Raw genomic sequence first — 24,549 nt, 5'->3', positions numbered from 1 at the left:
CTAGTGCGAGCGCGTATTTGTTTTCGTCTTACTGGACATAGGAAAGACGCTGCAAGGAAACCTCTTAGGGTCCTACTTAATGATAGTCAAGCTAAAAATGTATTTCAGGAACAACTAAAAAAAGTTAGGCAGCCATATAAGTGATGCCCACCCCGAGGCAGCATGGAATGACATCCGAAAAGCTGTGGAAACCAGTGATATCTATTAGTAAGGTAAACCATAAGCTTAGGGAGAAACATTGGATTTCAGCAGCATCCACCGCACTGATAGATGCTCGGAAACTCATCCTATCTGGCTCTGAACATAACGAAGAGTGGAGTCAGCTTAAGCACAGGCTGATAAGAAGCCTACGCAATGATCGTGAACACTGGTGGGTAGCGAAAGCAAGAGAGATAGAAAAGGCAGCGGCAATAGGTAATGGCAGACAACTCTTCAGATGTGTTGGGGAAACCGGTATTAGGAACCCAACTGTTAGCGAAACTATCTCGGAAAATGTTGGACGTATTATTCATTCTCGATCTAGGAGATTGGATTGATGGGCAGAACACTTTAGGGATTAGTTCAACTGGCCTTCAGTCACACTTCGGTTTCCCACGATCTCCAGTCAACCTGAATGGTAAGTTAATTTAGGTCCTCCGACTGTTTACGAAGTTGAAAAAGCAATAGGAAATCTGAAGCGTGGGAGAGCAGCAGGCCCTGACAGGTTTACCTCTAAGATTTTTAAGGATGGTGGTCCAGTATTAGCAGTGAGGTTGACTGAGGTCTTAGGTAGAATCTGGGAACTGGACGTAATCCCATCTGACTGGTCTCAATCACTGATTGTGCCAGTCTATAAGAAAGGACAATAGTCCTCTTGTGACAATCACAGAGGAATCAGTTTGACTAATATAGTGTCTAAAATATTAGCTTCAATAATACTTTGACGCTTAACCAAAGCTCGTAAAGAGCAGACTAGAGAAAACCGGGTTGGTTTTCGTTCTGGACTTGGTTGTATAGACCAGATATTCACACTACGTGAGGTCCTAGAACATAGACACACATTCAGACGCCCCACAATCGTACTATTTCTCGACATTAAGGCGGCATTTGACTCCGTTGATCGTGAGTTTCTATGGCAGTGTTTGTCACTGAAAGGAGTACCAAAGAAGTACATTAACCTTGTAAAGGCTCTCTACTCGAACACAACTGGTCGAGTGAGAGCTTATGACGAACTGTCATCAGAGTTGATTACCTCGAGTGGTGTTCGTCAGGGCTGTCCACTCTCCATTCTTGTTTAACTTTGTCATTGACGTGCTTTTGAAGATAACACTTCCCTCGTCTAGATTTCAAGGGGTTGAACTTCTACCAGGAGATTCACTTGTTGACTTGGAATGTGCTGATGACAGTTCTATTTGGTGAAGACACTGACAAAATGCAGAGTCTTGTGACCACTCTAAGCAACAATGCAAGCATGTTCGGGATGCGATTCTCCCCCTTGAAATGCGAAATGTTGCTTCAGGATTGGGTTGCATTGACACCCGAACTAATGATAGGGAGTGAAGTAGTTGAGCGTGTCGACCGCCTCACGTATCATGGGAGTCTCATCAGCCCTTGTGGTCTGGTGTGTGACGAAATCTCAGCACGGATACAGAAGGCTCAACTAGCTTTTACCAACTTGTGTCATTTATGGCGTAGGCGAAGTGTCCGTCTATCAACCAAAGGACGTGTATACTGTGCAGCACATATATACATCGTTCCAGGTTGCCATACCGCATTATCACAGCAAGATGAACACCGGATTCATAGGAGTGGTTAAGTCAATGGTGGTAATATATAAAAGAATGATTGCATACAAGGATATAGTATGGGAAGAAAGAATTAGTTCGTAGAAAGAAAGACATGAAGTGATTTTAATCTCTTAATTTAAGGGAAGACAGAGAGTGTCACCCAGAGTCTACAATCATTGGTTACGATAGTCACGCGGACCCCAACTGAATAGTCTGCATCTACCAACATGGCTCAGACCAGAAGTTAGTGACTTTGTGAACTGATACCACGTTTTGGTTCGGCCGTTACTAACTTTCTTCCAACCATCCTCAACACTAGTCAGCATTGCGTTTCGTGATGATCGGTATTCAGGAACACGTAACACGTGACCCAACCATCTCAGTCGATGAAGATTCACAACTTCATCAACTGGTTTAACATCATTCCCTAATACCCTGTGTCCAACACCACTATTACTTACTCAGTGATTCCAGCACACGCCAGCGATATTTCTAAGGCATCTGTGATGAGTTACTAGTAGCTTACGAGTAGCTTCTACTCTTAATGACCACATTTCGCAGCCGTTAAGTAGGACAGAATGAACTGCTGCGCAGTATACTCGTCCTTCTATTGATAGACGGATATCTCGCCTTCGCCATAGGTGACGTAAGTTGGTAAAAGCCAAACGAGCTTTTCGAATCTGTGCTGAGATTTCATCTGACAACAACCCATTAGGACTGATCAGATTTTGTTCTCTTTCCAAATTTATTTGACTGGAATATACTCCTTGAATAACATCTTTCCGATTACTGCCTATACTTTTACTATTGCCACTATGGGATTTGAATCGATGATTGTGTCTCTGTGCTGATGTGGTATGGCAACTCGAAGTGATGTACGTACGTACGAAGTTCTACGTTGTTACCGACTGACTGACTGATTCACTGGTTTTAGACCAATCATTTAGTCATGTTCAACTTAGTATCTGATAAATCTGCAGATCTGTTCGAGTTACCACACTATATATGAACTCAAACATTGGTACAAGGGGGCACCAAATACGTATGCGCCACGCAATAACAATGAGGTTTTGAAGAGATAAAGTGCGCATGATAAAGAAGAGGAAGAACAACGACCAAAAATAAGTGTATGGGAGTAAAATAATAATAATAATGATCATCAAAGGAGCAGTTCAGTTAATAAAAATTCAACTAGAAAAAATTCTTTCAGTGGAAAAAGTTACGTTCACTTTTATGAAGAAAGTAAAAGAAGTCAGTCAGTCAGTCAGTCAGTAACAACGTAGAACTTCGTACGTACGTACACCAGTTCGAGTTGCCACACCACATTAGCACAGAGATGCAGTTGTCGATTCAAATCCCGTAGTGGTAGAGGTAATAAGAGTATAAGCAGTAATCGGGAAGATTAGGTTTGGAGATGTTATTTAAAGAGTATAATCCAGTGAAATAAATTTGGAAAGAGGAAAAAAGGGACATGAAGAATTCAGAAGATTAGAATTTGGGAGAACACAGAGGGATCGCCACTGGCTTCTGTTCTGGGCCATATCGGATAACGTCTTCAGCCGGTGTTGCATTACCTCTAGGACCCTGACCAGGGAGTCGTGAAAGACCAACAGAAGCCAGTTCTGTACAGTTCTCTTTTACGACACCATGTCTTACACTGACCACCTCTCCAGTTTTTTAACGTGTCCCAGCGTCGGTAAATAGTGAACGACGGAATTCTGTGGGACGACATTCGTAGAACATGTCCGAGCCACAGAAGTCAATGCTTCAAGATATGCACGACGCGCAATTCTCTGGGACGACATACGTAGGACATGTCCAAGCCACCTAGGTCGATGTTTCAAGATAGTGACACCATCTGAATTATCGTCTCTGTGCCCAAACACACGATGCTGAACCTCTGCATTACTAACATGGTGTTGCCACTGGATGTCAGCAATCCTTCGGAGACAACGATGGCGTATGGTGCTCTGGCTTTCACTGTACGTAAATTGACCTCACCACTCACGCCACCACCAGCATTTATGCAGCTACCCAGATGCACGAACTTTCCGACTACAATTCGCTCACTACCCAGGGTGAATGCAGGTTCAGGGTCTTTCCAGTTTTGTAAAAGTACTTTGCACTTGGAAGGTGAAAAACATATACCATACCTACGGACACTGACTGCGAACTGATTAAGTGCGGATTGCATGGCTTACGTATCATCTCACAGGGAGGCAGTATCATCCTTATACTTAATGCCGGAAAGTCCTACTTCAGGAAACAGAAACAGATCCACACCACCTTTACCTACATCCATAGGAGCTATTTCCAGAAACGTCATCGATGGGACAGTTGTAGAGGAATGGTGAGATTGAGAAACTCTACCTAATCCCACTGCTTGAATGGAACAATGGAGAGAGGTGGTTGTATGCCCTCACTTTGCCTGAGTTGTTAGTATATAGGGCTTTCGAAATGTTGATGAAGTTCTCGGGCACGCCCGTCAATAGATAATCCCAAAGAACAGTCCTGTCCAACGAATCGAAGGCAGTCCTGTTGTCAAGAAACGCTACGATTTTTGGCCTATAATAAGTATGACGGTGTTCTAACATTTGGTGGATGGTGGAGATATGATCATTACATCTTCGACCGGAACGAAAACCAACCTGCTCCTCGCGAGTCAATCTTTCTCAGGTTTTGAACAATCTGCGAAGCATGCTGAAGGCCAATAGTTTGGACGCCATCGTAAGTAGACTTATCCCCTGATAGTTGTTACAGAAACGACGTGAATCCTTTTTAAAGATAGGAACAACTATTGACTCATTCCACTATGTTGAAACACTCTAATTGCTAGACCTTTGCAAATAATTCAGTCAGTTCCCTATCCGGAAGGCCGCCATCATCTTTAAAAAGGACTAGAGATAAGTCATCTGGGTCTGGTATTGTGTCGCGCTTCAGGAGTTGGGGTTCCTTGGGGACACGCCTCGTTAGGCGGATCAGTCGTTACGGGTCATGAACGGAAGGACAGTCTGATTGATGTTGCTGGGGCAGCAGACCAGTCGAACTGCCCCTCGAAAAACTCCCCATCACCCAAGACGTCGATAGATGTTAATGATCGGCATCGCATCATCTTCACAGATTGTTTCGCTCACACCAGACTTCTTGCTGCCAGTGACTGCCAGTTGGAAGAGCTTCCAGCAGTTACCAGATGCAGCTGCTGCTTCCAACTCATTGGTATGTTCCGACCACCAGGCTTCTCGGTCCTTACGCAAGTTTTGCTCGATTTCATTACGTAACAGCCTTCGTTTATGGTCACACTCACGATTACCCAGAGTAGACGTACGTGCTTCAGTGAGTTGTAAGGAACCTGTAGAAACCCAGTGCTTATAAGCGGGACGTGTGTGTGTCTATGTCTAAACACCTGACCTAAACATTGACGTCTCCGGCCAGTACTACAACATCTGTCGGATGCATTTTCTGTATAAGAACATTTATCTAATGGCAAAATTCATCCTTGATCGCTTCCAGGTTGCAATTTGTCGGAGCATAGGCGGAGATGATGAAAAGGTATCGTTTCTTACACCGATTTCTTCGCATTCTGATGAAATTTTCTAATTTTACAACACAACCAACTGTTAATGGGGATCCAGTCGGTCAGTGCTACCTCACATCTAGCGCTTAGTGCGAAACCAACACCAACAAAATTAGACGATGCCACAGGGTTCCTGGATAAACGCACATGAAACAAACTTTTCGAAACGACAGATGGAGAGCGAATTTGTAGTACTTCACTAGAGTCTTGATTACGAGTCTCGGATAGACAACACACATCAATATTAAGACTTCTTTAAGACATAGCCAACCCAATATTGTCCGATCTACATTAGTGTGAGAACGTTGAAGGAAGCCAGTTTGAATGGTATACAGGGTTCCAGAAAAACTGTCTCAGTATTCGTATTCGGTGGTAGCATTCAACTTTCAACCAATCAGTGACTTGAGATAGGACAGTAATTCCACCATAGATGAGCCGCTGTACAAGTTGGAAAACAAGAATACAGAAAGTGAGAGTAGAAGAGAGTAGATAAGTGACGTAGTATATAAAGAAAATAAAAATGTATGTTATCAGATGATTGTAAATGGGATTTGTTTGAATGCTAATTGAAGCAAGAACAATTTTTCCAGTAGTAATCATTTAGTTTGTGTATATTAACATAGCGGAATAAAATTATTTCAAGACAAATCTCAGAGCAGTTATCCGTCGAAACAAATAGATATAAAAAAGAATGTATATGATTCCAGGACTTAGAGCTTAAGGGAAGACTAAAAATGAATGCGAAATCAGTTAAATGACTGAAGTTACTTATATCGATAAACTTTATGTCATAAATGGTCATATTTTTTAGTTCCCTCTAATTTTAAGGTTTTAAAACATTCTTTTGTAGACGAAAAAATACTGTGGCACCAGCGTACCTGAATGTAATCCAGAATTTAAAACACCAGGTGAGTTTCAATGGTCACTAGTTTTTGTTATATTGACGTGTAAGAGTTATCCTTATTTCATGGCTAAAATTTCTTTGTTTTTTTAGCACCACCAACTACACCACGTTCCCGTTCTCAACGTAGTACCAGTCAACCAAGATCTCAAAAATCACATCAACTTTGTCCTATGTCAGTTGCCTCGCCTAGATTGAGCACACCAACTAGAAGAAATCAGAGATTTAGTCTACATTCTAATGAAGTTAGTAACACTTTAAAAAGCGAACTAGCTGACAGTATATCATCATCTCCAGGACCAGGAATGCTTTCTGAGTTAAAACAAAATTCGTCGTTACTTAGACCTCTAGTCATTATTCTTACAGAGATCGAATCCATCCCTGTTCAGGTTTTATGTGATTTCATCGAGCTGACTTCTCTTTATGTGGCCGGTCAGATTAGAGGTCGTTCTTGTTCATTACCAATAACTTTTGTTTTCGGTTTGTCTACAATTCCTGAGATTGGATTTGAACCACGTTTTAGTGCATCCATACTAAGCCGATTAACAATTCGACGTTTTTCTGTTCCTTCACCGTCAGCTTTCTTAAATGTTGTGTTAAAGGAAGTAAGTTTATTATCTTTATTTTCCCTCTTTCTAAGATAACTATAATTGATTCGTATTATTCATTCAAGTGTTGATAGATATAGATATATTTATAAAAATGTTCATTACTACTTTAATTCTAATATGAGAATTTTATATGCTGAGATGAAATTGAACTTTTTAATCTTGTGATATTTAATCCCATCCAGTCTAGCTACTATTTTTACTTCTAGGCGTTTGATTACCTTTAACATACGTAACACATTAAAACCACCTCAGTTGATGAAAATTTATTACCTCATCAGTCGGTTTACCAATCTTACCTAGTACCCTATTCCTAATCCAGACATTGCTTATTCTTTGGTTCCAAAATATATGAGGAATGTTTTGAAGATACATTTGACCGAATACTAGTAACCTGCGATTATCCGCCATTCCTAATAGGCATGTTTTACACCTATAACGTGGGACGGAGCAAACTACTGGCTAGTAAATTCATCCCTTGTTTGGAAGACGGGTATCCTGCTTGAGCCATAAGTAATACCAGTTGGCAAAGGCCATTCGAGCATTCTGAATCCGTGTCGAAACTTCGTCAGGTGCCATACCATCAGTACTGATGAAACTCCCAAGATAAGTGAAGGAGTCGATGCGTTCAACTACTTCGCTCCCAATCATTAATTCATGCGCTTACGCAGGTCAATTCTGAAGCAACATTTGACATTTGGAGGGGGAGAATTCCATCTCAAATATGCTTTCATTGTTGCTTAAGGTGGTTAGAAGATTGCTTTTTGTCATTGTCTTCACCAAACAGAACTATATCATCTGCGTATTCTAAGTCAACAAGTAAATATTCTGGTAAAAGATCGATCCCTGAAAAGTTAGACGGTGAATAATATTGTCCTTGAAGGCATGTCTATGACGAAGTTAAATAAATATGCACATTATCATGAAGAATTATAGACTGAAACAAAAGGAACAATCCAGTTCTCTCTCTTTGTGTTTAATATTTTTTTAGCTGATATAAATTCGTGATAGAAATAACCTTTTGCTACTGAGAAGATTCAATAAAATCTATTTTAATAAAAAGTAGGAGCTGTGTAGTATTGTGGTTAATGGATTCGACCTTTGGTCACAAATTTAACCTTTTTACCACAGCAATCAATAGTTGAAAACGTGTGAAATGATTCAGAATCTGTCATAGTGACACAGACAGATTTACTCTTTATCTTCCTGCAAATCTTTAATTCCTCTATTTCTTCATTGATACATTCTCATAGTTTTTTTGAATCATATTTCCAACGTTTAGTCTTTCTGGATATGGATGAAAGTGCTGTTATTTAGATATATTTATTATTCATCTTATTATTTGTCTCGTGCTGGTATGGTATGACAACTTGGGCTAACTCATATTTATGACAGGCTTTAAGTTGATTATAACTGATTGACTTGTGGTATATGCTACTTATGTTAGCAGACATAAGTAGTATGTAAAACCAATTAGAAGTTGAATGCCTGACATCAGAAGGTTCAGAAGGTTGAATCAAAAAGCTCAGAAATGTAAACAGAGAGTAATTGTAATAACAATAAGGAAACGATGAAGTTTAAAACAATTGATGAAGGATTTACAAATTACGTATTTAATGTATTGTTTTCACATTTGACGAAAGAATTGTGTAATTTTGTATTAAACAATAAATTGGTTGTCCCCAACTAAGTTGTCGTTCATTGCACACTTCGGCTAGGGCAATCGGGTAACATGACTAACCCATAAATACCCACACACACACAAGCAACTGATAGCTCAAAGTTGAGTACACAAACCCTTATCTAATTATTGACATCGTTCAATTCTTTTTCTTGGTTAATTTAACATTTCCATTGTTGTAACTTGTGAACCTGTGTGCCCTGTTTATTGTATAACGCAACGATACCACCAATCAGAGGGCAGCGAATTATCGATCGAATCAGTGATGCATAAAACACGTGCAAGCAGCCTAGAGTCCTGATTGGTCTCGCTTCCCGCTTAGCCCTGCCTGTTAAGTCCAGAACACCAATCTCAGCCTCTGCAATATGAATCCTGTATTTCAAACATACGGGGTTTATATACCAATCAAACAGACCACAACGTACCATAAAATAGAAATTAACATTTGTACAATATTTGGCCAAAAGTGACTGTGAATGTGTGAGACCGTAATTAATAGACTGGTCATAACTCAGAAGCGGTAAATGATATAATAATAGTTCATAGGTCAAAATAAAACTCATAATAACAGGGACATGAATATGAACAGTGTAGTTACATAGTAATTACACGATAAAAATATACTCACAGTATTGGTCCATAAATGGATCCCAAAAATTACCATTCATTATTCTTATCGGGATATAACATCCAGATAGTAATAATTATAATAATCATTATAATTTGTACCTTTTCCCCTTATCCATTCTAATGGTGTGTTTTTCTTATACCTTCACTTTCTCAGATTATACAATTTCCTGGATTACATCCAACTTATTCTGTATTAAATTATTTAATGGATGGATTATTTCTTTGTTTAGATTATTCAGTGAAAAATTTCTTACAACGTTTAAAAGTTGGTTTCATCTTGGTTTTTTCGACCTAAAAGTGTTTTCTTTTGTTATTGATTAGTTAATTCCTTGGGTATGTGTGTGTGTGTATGGGTTCGGATGAGAATTTGAATTAAACATTCTTTATCAGTTTGATATATAAGATTGTAGATGATCACGGATTTCTATCTCAATTTACTTATTCTAGTTTGTACTGTTCAGTAATAACATTCGCTATCACAAAAATAGTGTACCTCAAAAACCGGTATCTAAACTTGTATTTGATTATAATGCGTTACATCAATGTATCTATATGGCTGTACTCGTGTGTGTTTGAATAGATAAAGAGCTTGGGAATGTTACACTTAAACTATAAATCATATGAAGTAGAAATGTATCTGCTCGAATTAATTGGTATTTCATTGTCAGTCAGTCAGCTACAACGTAGGACCAGGCACATATATGCATCGGTCCAAGTTTCCATACCTCATTAGCACAACAAGATGAACACTGAATTCATAGAAGTAGTTAATTCAATGGTAGTTATGTATAAAAAATTGTGTATGAAGATATAGTACAGGCAGAAAGAATTAGTTCGTAGAAAGAAAGATATAAAGTAATTTTAATCTCATGGTTTAATGGAGGACAAACAATGTATACACCGACGAAACGGTCGTTCAATGCTTCCAGGTTTTCTATGGTGGTCTAGCTTCAATTGAATCATGATCTCAAGTATTAAAAATTTATATATTGGAAGATATGCACATTATCTGATTATGGTCAGTGAGTTAACTGTGATTTGTGCTTGTAGATATAAGTCAACACAACTTTTTTTTGTGACATAGGCTTTTTCATTTGCTTTATTTCGATTAACATTTGTGCCGAGCTCTGCTTCGTTCCGATTCCCGCATTTATTGTTAGAAAAATTCACTATTACTTACCCGGTGATATCAGCAGATGCCAGAAATAGTTCTAAGGCATCTGTGGTCAAATACTAGTAGTTTACAAGTGTCTTCTACTCTTAATGGCGCAGGATTTGCTGTCAACTTTTGTCAGCTAACTAAAATCACCAATAATTCACGTGAGATTTGTTGATAAACAAAACCCTAGTCCCTTAATATATAACATTCTATTACTTAACATATTGTATGTCGTATATTATTCATTGTTCCGTTGCCATTATTCATGGCTTATTTTTAATGCATATGTGCTTGACTGTATTGTATTATACCCCATGCTTTAGCTTTAGTAGCAAGTATCCTATCTTCTACTCCCTGTTTCTTTTTGTTTATAGTTTTGCATGTTAGAACATTATTTGAAAACACCACATCCTGAATTGTTACAATCACCGGAGTTAGCGTACAAATATCTGACATCAATAAATTCTAGAGATTTAGCTAAAATTATCACATTGGATTATCCTTCATTAGCAAATTGTGTTGTGGATAATACAACAACTTCAACTCCTACTGTCAGTTATCCTACACTTCCTGTTGTTAATAACTTATCTCCACAAACTGCACAACAAACAGCGCATAGACTTGTCAACAAGATTGTAGAACATTTAGAAAACCATTTAAAATTACAATATTTAATTCCATATGTATTGAATTGGTTGTTGATTATTATAACACCATTATCGGCTCGACCTTTGGGTAAAAATGTAAGCTTCAATCATTTATATGGTCTTTGTTTTGCGCTATACAGTGATCGTTTTTAATGTCATTTCATCATCTTGTTTAATACGGGATAATAATCGAGTTCTAACATCGGCATCTGTGAAAGATTGTAATCCAAAAACGAATAATAAGTCTTTAAATTGGTCACTTGATAATGCATTTTATTTAAAACGTTCAGCTCGTAAATTATTCCTGTTTGCGTATGTCAGATAATCTTCATCAGCGTCCTTTTTAACTAGAGGCATTCATAACGAATATGGAATAACGACGCTTGTACACAAAATATCTTGTTCAAAATACCGACGGTTTTATCAAAAATCAAATCCCTTGGGTGTTTTGGCACGATAGAATTTTTATATTTAAAGTATTCTTGTAAGCCAATTTTCAGTGTTAGTGATCTTACCTTCTTTGTTTCCTCTATATCCTTATATTCTATTTGGAAAAGATCTTCGATTCTAGCAAACCATGACTCAAATGTGTGTCCACTTTCTGCATCAAAAACAAATTCTAGGACTGAATTAAGTGACTGTTCTATTTCTTTACGTTCTGAGACTCATTTAGACTGCGTTGGAATTTCGACATAAATGATGTAAGTATCTGTTCTTGCGAAGCTAAAAATCACTTCTGCTGTTGCTAAAGAAATTACTGCATTTGCTCCATAATAGTGGTTTTTTCTTTCTGCCTGATTCAGGTAAGTAATTAAAAAAACTGAAGGACTAAGTAGTAAATAATGTCGTACAAGGACCCTGAAGACAACTCCGTACGTTGAATGATCAAATAATTACTCTGATTCTCGACAACTTACCGCATGACCTTAATTTTCTTGTGACCCATCAAATATCACGTGACAACTCGCTAATTAGAGTACCGACTTCTGTGACCCTGTTCCTATCTGACACCAATGATGCGTCAAACAGCACTAGCAACCTTGAGTCCTTATCGGTCTTCTCATATAACAAAGTTTATATCCATAATCCTCTGGTAACCAATACTGTAGTGAAAAAGAACACGAGTGGGGACAATTGAATGTACTTGAACATGAAATTACAGAGCATCTCACTAAGATCTGAGAACCATACAGTAAATACTTGATTTGCAGAATATCAATCAGTTGTCTCAAACTTGCCTGTTTCTTTTGCAAATATCAGTCCATCCTTTCAGATTTCATTGTCCCTGCATTTTTATACCAATTGCTTTCCGTTCCCGTTCTTTCCTTCTCGATCATCTGCTGAAATACATTATATTCGTAACTAACGTCACATACTACTTATATGGATATAAGTAGCTCACACCACACTACTAGTTATTAAACATTGAAACACACTCCATGCAATAAGTTACTAAAACTAGTGGACGCATTGTGATTTAAATAATGGAGTTTCGTCAGCTGCTACTCACTAGTAGAAAAAATGTCGATTTGACAATCCGATTCAGTGGTCAGTTAACATCTTACTAACTGAATGCTAACGTTTTAAACCATAAAACTGAATGCCCCGAGTTCAAATACCACATAGAGTAGGTATATTTTATGGACGAGTGCCAACTTGTTTAAAGCTTAAGTCTAGGATATCTTATCGCCTACTGTCAATCACCTTACAATCCAGATGGATTATCCTGTAATCTACTGAAGGATGAGTATACTGTACAGTAGTTCACAGCTGTTATCATCTACCTGAGCCACGAATCTTCTACACCATCTCAATGATTTTTTTTACAGATTGGAGATTTATATCGTTTATGGTTGAAAAATGGTTTAGTCAATGCAGAAGAATTCAACTTGACAATCAATCTTCTAGGGTAAGCTGTAACAATATCATCTTTATATGATGTAGAGAAATATCTTCGACAATTCTCTCCTAAATATCTTTTGTTTACAGTTCTAATTGTACTGATGTTAATATAAATTAACTGATGATGATGACGATCTAATGCGATTAAGATGTTTGACCTTTAACTAGTGAGTTATCGGTTAGTTGGTGCTATACTTCACCTGTTTTGATCGTAGTAATATTAGCTGCCTATCACATACGCAAGCCTGTATATGTTTACTGAATTGTGTTGAACTGTAAAAAATTAATATTATAGTTTGCCTTCCGTTGTCTGTCATAACCAGTTTCGTTTTCTGATGCCTAAAGAAGCGATATCATTTCACAATATGGACAACTGGGAAGTGACAATCTCCTTCGTACAACTAACAGTACCCGAGATTACTGAAGGCAACAAACAAATTCAGTTATTCCAATCGTACACTTGGAAGAATTCTGACGTGTTGTTCATCATTTGATGATTATCACTGTGCAGACAGTTGACAATTTCATTCATGAAGAATTATTTAATTTTTTTTTAAACATTTTGCTTTAAACTTTTCTTGTAGTTAATGGTTTTTGATTTATTTCCTTCCTTCTCCCTTCATCACTACCTCTTCAAACGTTTAGTGGAGTGCCCAAAGAACATTTATTGGATTCTGTACAAGATGCTTATGATTATCTACTGAAAGAATCTACTTCTTTAATTCAGACGCAAAATCCAACTTCATTTTGGTGGTCGTCGTCTACCTTATCAGAAGGTAGAAAATGTTTGAATAATTTAGCTGACTCAACCCTGTCTTGGCATACAAAACTATCCATGGCTTGTCAAGGTAAGTGTATATATATGTGTGTTATAATGTTTGAGGATTTTTGAGATTTATAATAATAATAATAATGATAAGTGGGTCTTGTATTAATAAAATGAATCGATAGAATAATTATTTAATTGTTCAGATCATGAATCAATTGAAGCTAGACCACTATGGAAAACCTGGAAGCACTGGAAGACCGTTTCGTTCTATTGTAGGACTCCTCAGCAGTGCGCATCCGCGATCCCGCTCGCGGGATTCGAACCCAGGACCTACTGGTTTCGCGCGCGAGCACTTACCCACTAGAGTACTGAGCCGGCATCCAACGGTGTTAATGTCTAACCTCAACCAATCCACGAAATTGAGCGACACATCCATCACTGTCATCAATGAGTTACTATCTCACAACTGAGACGGTTGAACTCCACTGATCACTGCTTCTCACTAGAGCTCGACAATTGAAATTACTAAAATCTCCACAAAACCTCCTTCTGATAATAATCAACATATGCTCACTAGTGACTGGCTTTAAGATGTATATCCTGGAGAAAATGGTTTGTTCCCTCCCTCCGATCAACGATGATATAGGTGAAAATATGTAGATATTTATAAAACATCGTAATATATTGTTGAAGATCAGTCATTCCTGATGCCAGTTTGTAGCGCTTTGTTCAACAGTACTCGTGCAGTCTAAAAAATCCTAAATGATAATTATTATATAAAAATCTCTAGCTTTTGGTTGATTTAAGTCAAATTTAGGAGAAATGATGTATTTCCGCACACGTTGTTTGAAAAATAGCACAATTTTTATCGTTTTCACTTGAAATTTGTAGAAGTAGATAAAGAGAAAGTTTGGAGCGGTCCAAACCGATATATGAGGTCAGAATATAGAGTCATTGACTGTTAATCTGAACCATGTTGGTGAACTCACACTACTTATTTGAAGTTTGCAGGATAACCACAATCAGTGGTTGCGAACGTTGGGTTTCATGGTTCACAATCATTCACAATGGTGTAGATGTATTCACTGTTTGAACGGCTTTTAGATTTTGATCTATGTTATTTTATGCATACCTTTCAATGTTTCGTGTTTTTCACTATCATCGCTGTCAGATTATTTCTATACCTTTTAATATTTATCTTTCCAATTTCATTTTATCATTCTAATTTGATATGTCTGGCGCTTCAACCGTGTTGGTGGACACAGAGGGCCTACCTAGAGAAGTTGGAAAACCCCGATTCAAAACCAATGATAAACATGGGCTCCAGGATCCTGAGTGAACAAATGGCGCATGAACCTAGTGTTGGCCACCCGGTTATCATGGGAATGCATATCCTAACGTTGCTACACTGCCTTGTGGATTAGACCTCTAGGTCAAAGGCTCGGGGTGTGACGAGCATATATATGCATTCTCGTAGTAGTCGGCATTCGGGGGCCTAATCTTTAGTCCATCAAGGATTTAGGCAAACAGAATATTGGCTGTCACTTACTATTTACTAGTAACTATATGTTTATTATATTTTAAAGATTTTCCAGTTACATCAACATCTTTTTCGTTTGTTTCCACTCACTAAATCAAGAAGCATCGATGAATAAACAACTGTCACAGTGCCATCAAGAACAGTCTACCGATAATGACACGTTGACAATAACAGCTGCGACTTCTGTCAGTAATCAGGATACGGTACTAGTTAAACCCGTTGAATTTAATACAAAAAGAAAGATAAGTTTACGTAATTTACGTCAGGTTAGTGGTAGTTTGATCTTATTATTTACTTTGTATCATCAATAACTATGCACTACTACATTATATCAGTTGATTATTAATTGATTAAACTAATCTTGAAACCTTCACTTCCGGCTGACAAGTTTCAAATAGGATGAAACATGTACCCTGGATTCTACTGTTAGCCACTATCCATCTCTGTTTAAAGTTCACTTTAATGGTTCGATCACGTTTTTTCTTTTTCGCATGTGGTGTTATCCCAGTATGGATGTGCTTTGTATAGATTCTAAACTGCGCATTTATTGTTGCTGACTATACAATTGTGTAAAAGGAGACAGAAATGTTATCACAGTTGTTGATGATATGACATTTTACAATGAATAATGATGGTTTTTTAATGTTACAAAGTTCTTTAAACTAGATGGTTCACTTGTGGAGCTTTTATTTTCATTCTAACCGATGTCAATTATACCTACATCATGTGAACTTCCTAGTTATAGTGCACAAGTGTTAAATCAGTTCATTCTTGTGGTCTTATTTGGGATTCGCTGTTTTCATATATATTTTTAAAATCTTCATTTATCCTTGTGTTCCTGTTAAATAACTTGTATGGTTGACCTCTGATCATGTGGTTGATTGACCTTTATCATATGGATTGATAGATCGAATCTATAGTCAGTGACCTGTTGACCGCTTAATAATCTAAAACATATACTTCTAGAAACTGTATGACTTTCTTAGTATTCCCTTTATTTTGAATTCTGACACTTTCCCAGCCAAATTCATGTTTGTGATTATTTATATACATTGATATCGGTGATAATATTTTGTGTAGTTTTACTGTTAGTTGGTGTTTGTGTTTGACCAAATGAAGGGGATGTCTAGTCTATTCATTATGTAGTTGTTCTTCACAGTTTATATAATTTATTTTGTAGGTGATGTTAGATTTGTCTTCAAACTGTTTTACTTTCCGATCTGTATAAAACTGAATAAAGTGATCGCTTTGATTTTTAGTCAGTCAGTTACACTGTAGGACCAGGCACATATGTGCATCGGTCCAGGTTGTCATACTGCATCAGCACAACAAGATGAACGGATTCATAGCAGTGGTTAGGTCAAAGGTGGTAATATATAAGAGAAAGATTGCATATAGAGATATAGTACAAGAAGAAAGAATTGGTTCGTAGAAGGAAAGATATGAAGTGATTTTAATCTCTTAGTTTAAAGGAAGACAGGGAGTGTATACACCGACGCCATTGTGATCGATTCTGAGCCATGTCACCAAGAGTCTCCAACCATTGGTTACGATAGTCATGCGGACCCCAACCAAGTAGTCTGCATCTACCAACATGGCTCAGACTAGAAGTTAGTGACTTCAAGCACTGATGCCACGTTTTGGTTTGGCAGCCCCTAACTTTCTTCCAACCATCTCCAATACCGGATAGCATTGCACGTCGTGGTAGTCGGTGTTCAGGCATACGTAACACGTGGCCCAACCATCTCAGTCGATGAAGATTCATAACCTCATCAACTGATTTACTATCATTCCCTAATACCCTGCACCTAACCTCACTATTACTTACCCGGTGATCCCAGCAGATGCCACCAATATTTCTGTTATTATTATTATTATTATTATTATTATTATTATTATTATTATTTGGGCACATGAATATTGGTACAAGAGAGCGCCAATATATATGCGCCACACAAAACAATGAAAATTCGAGAGGAATACAAAGAAAGAAAAAAAAAGCTAAGGAGCGCAACAAAAAAAGAGAGAACAATAACGAAGAGATTGGTGTAAGGTAATGAGCTAGTAATCAGGGAACGCAAAGGTACAATCGGAAGAAATCTTTCAGGTAAGGGAGACACAACCAATTATTATGAAGAAAGTAAAAGAAGGTTACAGCAGGATCGCCACTGGCTTCTATTCTGAGCCATATCTGATAACGTCTCTAGCCACTGTGTAGCACCATCTCTCAGACCCCAACCAGGGAATCGTGAAGGACCAACACAAGCCAGTCCTTTGCAGCTTTCTTTCATGCCACGACACCATGTCATGCACTGACCACCTCTCCGCTTCTTCCAACCAGTCCCAGAGTCGGCAAATAATGCACGACGTGTAATTCTGTGGGACGACATTCGAAGAACATGTCCAAGCCACCGAAGTCGGTGTTTCAAGATGGTAACACCAATTGAATTATCATCTCTGTGCCCGAACACACGACGCCGAGCCTCTGCATTACTGACATGGTGTTGCCACTGGATGTCAGCAATCCTTCGGAGACAGCGATGATCGAACACAGAGAGTCTTCTAACGTCCTCAACTCGGAGAGGCTGGGTTTCACAAGCATAGAGCAAAACTGCTCTCACCGACGCGTTGTAGATCCGACCTTTTACAGCCAGACTAACATCACGAAGGCGCCATAGATGGCCCAGATTGGCATAAGCCACTCTGGCTTTCACTATACGTGCATTGATCTCATCACTCACACCCCCACCAGCACTTATGCAGCTACCCAGATACACGAACTTCTCGACTACTTCTGTCTGCTCACCATCCAGGGTGAGTACAGGATTGGAATCCTGCCAGTCTTGTAGAAGTAATTTGCACTTCGAAGGTGCAAAGCACATACCATACCTACGGACACTGATTGCCAACTGGTTAAGTGCGGATTGCATGGCTTGGGCATTATCGCACAGTAAGACAATATCGTCCGCATACTCAAGGTCGAGAAGTCTTTCTCCAGGCAACAGATCCACACCACCATTACTTACATTCATCAGAGCTGTTTCCAGAATGTCATCGATGGCAAAGTTGAAGAGGAATGGTGAGATTGAGCAACCCTGCCTAACCCCACTACTCGAATGGAACAATGGAGAGAGGTGGTTGTATGCCCTCACTCTGCCTGAGGTGTTTTTATATAGGGCTTTTAGGATGTTAATAAACTTCTCAGGCACACCCTTCTTCAATAGACAATCCCACAGAACAGTCCTATCCAACGAATCGAAGGCAGCCCTGATGTCAAGAAACACTACGATTGTTGGCCTTTGATAAGTATGGCGATGTTCTAACATTTGGCGGAGGGTGAATATATGATCAATACATCCTCGACCAGAACGAAACCCAGCCTGCTCCTCGCGAGTCAATCTTTCTCGGTTTTTGAACAACCTACGAAGTATGATGGAAGCCAATAGGTTGGACGCAATCGGAAGTAGACTTATCCCCCGATAGTTGTTGCAGGAACGACGTGAACCCTTTTTAAAGATAGGGACAACTATCGACTCATTCCATGACGTTGGTACACTCTCTAGTTCCCAAACCTTTGTAAACAACGTCGTCAATCCCTTAGTCAGAAAGTCACCACCATCTTTAAAAAGAGCCGGAGGTAAGTCATCTGGGCCAGGTGATTTGTAACGCTTCAAGAGTTGGAGTTCCTTGCGGACTTCCTCCTCGTTTGGTGGATCAGTCGTCACCGGCCATGGAGGGCAGGACAGTCTGACCGATGTTGCCGGAGCAGCAGGCCAGTTGAACTGCCCTTCGAAAAATTCTGCCCACCGTCCAAGACGTCGATGGATGTTAGTGATTGGCATCCCATCATCCTCGCAGATTGTTTCACTCACACCAGACTTCTTGCTGCCAGTGGCTCGGATGAGCTGGAAGAGCTTCCGGTAGTTACCAGATGCAGCTGCTGCTTCCAGCTCATTAGCACGCTCCGACTACCAGGCTTCTTGGTCCTTACGCAAGCTTTGCCCAATTTCTTTACGTAACATCCTTCGTTTATGGTCAAACTCACGGTCACCCGGAGTAGACCGACTGGCTTCGATGAGTTGTAAGGAACCAGAAGAAACCCAGTGCTTAAAAGCGGGACGTTTCGCAAACCCACAACTGACTGTTCCCGCCATTTTCATGGCGTCATACAATTGCAACCAATGCTCATCTATACTTTTCGGTGGAGTGGTAGCTAGCCTAGAGGCTAGCTCGGTTCGATACTTATTTGCAACAGAAGTTGCAACCAGCTTGCTAATATCGATCCTTTGCTGGCGGTCACTTCGTTGTCCACTGAAAAGTAAGGCAAGATTGGCGCATACCAAGGCATGGTCAGAGTCCAGATAGGTACTCCAAAAGGAGCGGCAGTCTTTTACACAACCACGCCAGCGGTAGCTGATCGCGATGTGATCAATCTGAGTCCAGGCTTGAGATGCAGAGGGAGGACGCCAGGTGGCACATCGGCGATGACTGTGTCGAAAGTTAGTGCTAGCCAGAAACAGGTTGTGGTCTGTGCACAGTTGCAGTAGACGGTCCCCCTTATCTGACCTGCGACCAACGAGTCCCCATCGGCCACCTAAACGACTCTCTTCTGTGCCTAGACGCCCGACCTGAGCATTCAAGTCTCCGGCTAGTACTACAATATCTGTCGAACGCACTTTCTGGAGAAGAACAGATAACTGGTGGTAAAACTCATCCTTGATTGCATCCGGGTTGCAATCTGTCGGGGCATAGGCGGAGATGACGAAAAGACATCGTTTCTCACGCCAATTTCTTCTCCCTTTGATGGAACTGTCTAATCTAACAGCACATAACCGACTGTTAATGGGGATCCAATCGACTAGTGCTGCCTCAACTCTAGCGCTTAGTGCGACACCAACGCCAGCAAGACCAGACGAAGATGCCACAGGGTCCCCGGATAAGCGCACGTAAAACAAGCTTTTCGAAGCGACAGATGAAGAGCGAATTTGTAGTACTTCACCACAGTCTTGAATACGGGTCTCGGATAGACAACAAACATCAATATTAAGACTTTCCAAAGACATAGCCAGCCCTATCTGTTGACCAACCTGCTTAAGTGTGCGAACGTTGAAGGCAGCCAGTTTGAATGGTACACGTGGTTTCAGAAAAACTGCTTCAGTACTCATATTCGATGGTAACATACAATTTTCAACCGGACAGTGACTCGAGAACGTTTAGATACAGTCGGATTTCCACCGAAGACGAGCCGCTGTATAAGTATAAAAGAGGGTGAATAATGTGGAAAATAATAATAATAATAATAATAATGACAATAATAGTAATAATAATAGTATTAATAATGACAATAATAGTAATGATAATTATTTGAATCGACTGATTGTTTTTCGGAGCGAGAAAAGTGGTTGCCATAGACATAGAGTTCATCGTTTGTGTGTGGGCTGTGATACTGCCCGGGTGCCCAAACCGAAGCAGGTGGTTATCTTAGGGGGCCACTCCCCGAGCCTTTGACCTAAAGGTCTAACCCACAAGGCAGTGGAGCATCGTAAGGAGATGCAATCCCATGGTAGCCGGTGACCAAAGATTGGTTCATACGCCATTTGTTCCCGCAAGATACTGGAGCCCATGTGTACCATTGGTTTGGAATCCGGTTAAAGCGTCGGACATTCGCTTTTCGTCCTCTCATTTTCGTAAACAACACCCCCGCCACGAGAAGGCAATGAGTAGGACTTCCCTGACAGAGGCTATATACGCGTAGCCATGTGAGAGTATTTCGAGAGGGAGAGCGGACTCACCCCACTCTCGGCCGTACCAGGGCATTCGGGGGCACCAATATTTCTGAGGCATCTGTGGTCAAATACTAATAGCTTATGAGTGTCTTCTACTCTTAATGGCCATGTTTCGCTACCGTAAAGTAAAACAGAACGGACTGCCGCGCAGTATACCCGTCCTTTTATTGATAGACGGATATCTCGCCTTCGCCAAAGGTGATGCAAGTTGGCAAAAGCCAAACGAGCTTTTCGAATCCGTGCTGAGATTTCGTCAGACACCAACCCATTAGGGCTGATCAGACTTTCAAGATAAGTGAAGTTGTCGATGCGTTCGACTACTTCACTCCCTATCCTTAGTTCAGGTGTTGACGCAGACCAGTCCTGAAGCAACAACTTGCATTTAGAGAGAGAGAAGCACATTCCAAACATTCTAGCATTGTTGCTCAGTGCTACCAGAAGACTGCATTTTGTCAGCGTCTTCACCAAACAGGACTATGTCATCTGCGTATTCTAAGTCGATAAGTGGACCTCCTGGATGGAGATCAATACCCGAGAACTCAGTCGACGAGAAAGTTATTTCCATCAGTAGATCTATGATGAAGTTAAACAAAAATGGGGAAAGTGGACAGCCTTGACGGACACCACTTGTGGTTGCAAAAGTAGATGACAGTTCGCCATAAGCTCTGACTCGACTGGTAGTGTTCGAGTAAAGAGCCTTCACAAGGTTTATGTACTTCTGTGGTACGCCTTTCAATGACAGACACTGTCAGAGAATCTCGCGGTCTACCGAGTCAAATGCTGCTTTTAAGTCGAGAAAGACCACCATTGTCGGACGCCGATAAGTATGCCTGTGTTCTGGAATCTGACGAATGGTGAATATGTGGTCGATGCAGCCACGACCAGGTCTGAAGCCAGCTTGAGTCTCTCGTGTTTGCAGTTCACGAGTCTTAGTTAGGCGTCTGATAATTATCGAAGCTAGTATTTTAGATATTATATTAGTTAAACTAATCCCTCTGTGGTTGTCACAGGATGATTTTGACCCTTTCTTATATATTGGGACGATGAGTGATTGTGACCAGTTAGATGGGATAACGTCTAACTCCCAGATCCTAGCTAAAATATTAGTCAACCTAATCGCTAAAATTGGACCACCATCCTTAAAGACATCTGGAGCCAGTCCATCTGGACCAGCTGCCCTTCCTCGCTTCAGATTAACTATAGCCTTTTGAACTTCAGCAAGAGTTGGGGGACCTACTTCAATGTTCCATTCACACTATCTGGGAATGGAGGGTAGTTGTAGAGTAGCTGAATGCCAGTTGAACTGTTCTCTGAAATGTTCCGCCCATCGTTCTAAACGTCTGGACTGAGAGCAGATGAGAGTATCATCTTTTTCCGAAATAGTCTCACTTACACTTGACTTATTAATTGCAGTTTCTTTTATTAGTCTGTAAAGCTGTCTTGTGTTCCCTATTGTCGCCGCCTTTTCTATCTCTTTTTCTTTCATTGCCCACCACTGCTCACGGTCGTTTCTTAGACTTTTTCTTAACCTAGATCTGATTTGTTGTCGCTCTTCATCATGTTCGGAACCTGATGGGACGAGTTTGCGAGAATCCATCAGTGTGATAGACTTTGAAGAAATCCATTGGTTCTTTGTAACCCTGTGGTTTAAATCACTGATAGATGTCACTGCTGTTTCCACAGCTGTTTGTATGGCTTTCCAAGCAACAACTGGGTCAACCTCGTTTTCAGAACTACCTAATCGTGACCTCAGTTGTTCCTGGAACCTACTTTTGGTTTCCTCGCTACTCAGTTCGGTTCTAATGGGTCTTTTTACTGTGGCTTTTTTGCGTCCAGTGAGGCGCAAGCAGATGCGTGCCCGTATTAGGGCGTGGTCGGAGTCCAAGCAGGTACTCCAGAATGAGCGACAATCTTCTACCGACCCTCTCCAACGATGTCTATTCGAGTCCATCGTTGGTTTGGTGTAGGGGATCGCCATGTTAGACGATATCTCTCCTTATGCTTAAAATTTGTGTTTGCTAAGAATAAACGATTGTCTGAGAACAGTTGCAGCAGACGATCACCATTATCTGTTCGCTGTGCCGGAATGCTAAAATATCCACCTAAATGCCTTTCTGTTTGGTTTAAGCTACCTATCTGAGCATTAAAGTCACCCCCTATGAGTACTATGTCTGAGCGTTTAGCTTTCTGAAGAAGTTTTTTTAAGCGACATTGATTCCAAATAGGTCAAAACTCCTCATATTAATATCTAAAATGTCTTACACATATGAAAGGTATATTTATTTCCTGGTTTATGAAGTTGATTTTGTAATGGTTTAATGCTTGTGGGGTGGGTCACTAACAAGCTCATTTCTACACAAAATAGGCATGAATGAAATTGTTTTCTAGGATTGCAACGAAAGCCCCCAAATACCCTGGTACCTTCGAAAGTGGGGAGAGTCCGCTCTCCCTCTCGAAATGCTCTCACATGGCTACGCGTATATAGCCTCTGTCAGGGAAGTCCTACTCATTGCCTTCTCGTGGCGGGGGTGTTGTTTACGAAAATGAGAGGACGAAAAGCAAATGTCCGGCGCTTTAAGCGGATTCCAAAACAGTGGTGGACATGGACTCCCGTATCCTGCAGGTACAAATGGCGTATGAACCAATTGTTGGTCACCGGCTTCCATGGGACTACCTTCTGGACCAGACCTTCAGGTCGAAGGCTCCATGTGTGGCCCCCTGAGAAAACCACCTGCTTCGGTTTAGGCACCCGGGCAGTATCACAGCTCTCACACATATCGAATGAGATTTGTGTAGCGCATATGTATTTGGTGCCTCATTGTACCAATATCTATGTGTTCAAATAATAATATAATAATAACATTGCAACTAGGCCATTCAGCCCAGGTAATTCAACATTATCAATGTATAAGTTTAGTCGTGGATAATATCGGATCAATCTGCACAGGATATACATATACCAATAATAGCGATTGATCAATCGCAGTCCTATACACACCAATGGGAAGACTCAAACAAACAATACAAAATGTATTTACTTTCTTGTAGATAATAAAGATTATTATTCATCATTTTCTGTTGTTGAATATTTTATTAGCATCTTCAAGAATATGCAACTTCTTCACCGAATCGTCCTTTATCTGCAATCACTTCAACTATTCACAAAACTCAATGGGATATAACACGTAAAGAATTTTTAAATTGGATACAATTAAAATTAAATGAATTAATTCCATCATTTAATCAATTACCATTGCATGAAGTTTTCTATGGTCCATCCATTATTGAAAATAACATTCATTCACTATCATTCACTGATGATGATTCATCAATTCATGCACAATTAGCATTGTCTATTCGTCGTCGATTAAATCCACCATTTCAACGTTGTTTACATCTAGCACTTGTGGATCCCGGTGTATATTTACAGGTTTGTGTTGTTGTTTGTTATTTATTCATTTATTCTTTCTTGTGGAATAAGTAATTGTTATGAGTTTTGCCCTGTTAATTATCAAGTAACTAAATCACCAATCACAACCAACCGACTTATACGACTTTGGCCCTATGTCTAACCAGTACGAGCAAT

General features: G+C 39.9%; 1 protein-coding gene across 3 annotated transcripts in view; it reads left to right on the top strand.

Annotated features, from left to right (window-relative positions):
• The window catches only part of ORC3_1 (Origin recognition complex subunit 3), a 45,215-nt gene that overhangs the window by 4,893 nt on the left and 15,773 nt on the right, over positions 1-24,549 (top strand). For all 3 annotated transcript variants that reach the window (XM_051216658.1, XM_051216657.1, XM_035732812.2), the window contains exons 6-13: positions 6,191-6,248; positions 6,335-6,846; positions 9,315-9,425; positions 10,694-11,062; positions 12,796-12,875; positions 13,514-13,716; positions 15,277-15,443; positions 24,061-24,393. In XM_051216658.1, the coding sequence (XP_051065251.1) occupies positions 6,191-6,248; positions 6,335-6,846; positions 9,315-9,425; positions 10,694-11,062; positions 12,796-12,875; positions 13,514-13,716; positions 15,277-15,443; positions 24,061-24,393 (1,833 nt within the window). The remainder of the gene's footprint in view (positions 1-6,190; positions 6,249-6,334; positions 6,847-9,314; positions 9,426-10,693; positions 11,063-12,795; positions 12,876-13,513; positions 13,717-15,276; positions 15,444-24,060; positions 24,394-24,549) is intronic.

This window comes from Schistosoma haematobium, chromosome 6 (assembly GCF_000699445.3).
Source record: "Schistosoma haematobium chromosome 6, whole genome shotgun sequence".
Lineage (NCBI taxonomy): Eukaryota > Metazoa > Platyhelminthes > Trematoda > Strigeidida > Schistosomatidae > Schistosoma > Schistosoma haematobium.
Note: the sequence above shows the minus strand (reverse complement) of the source record. Positions and strands in the feature narration are given on the sequence as shown.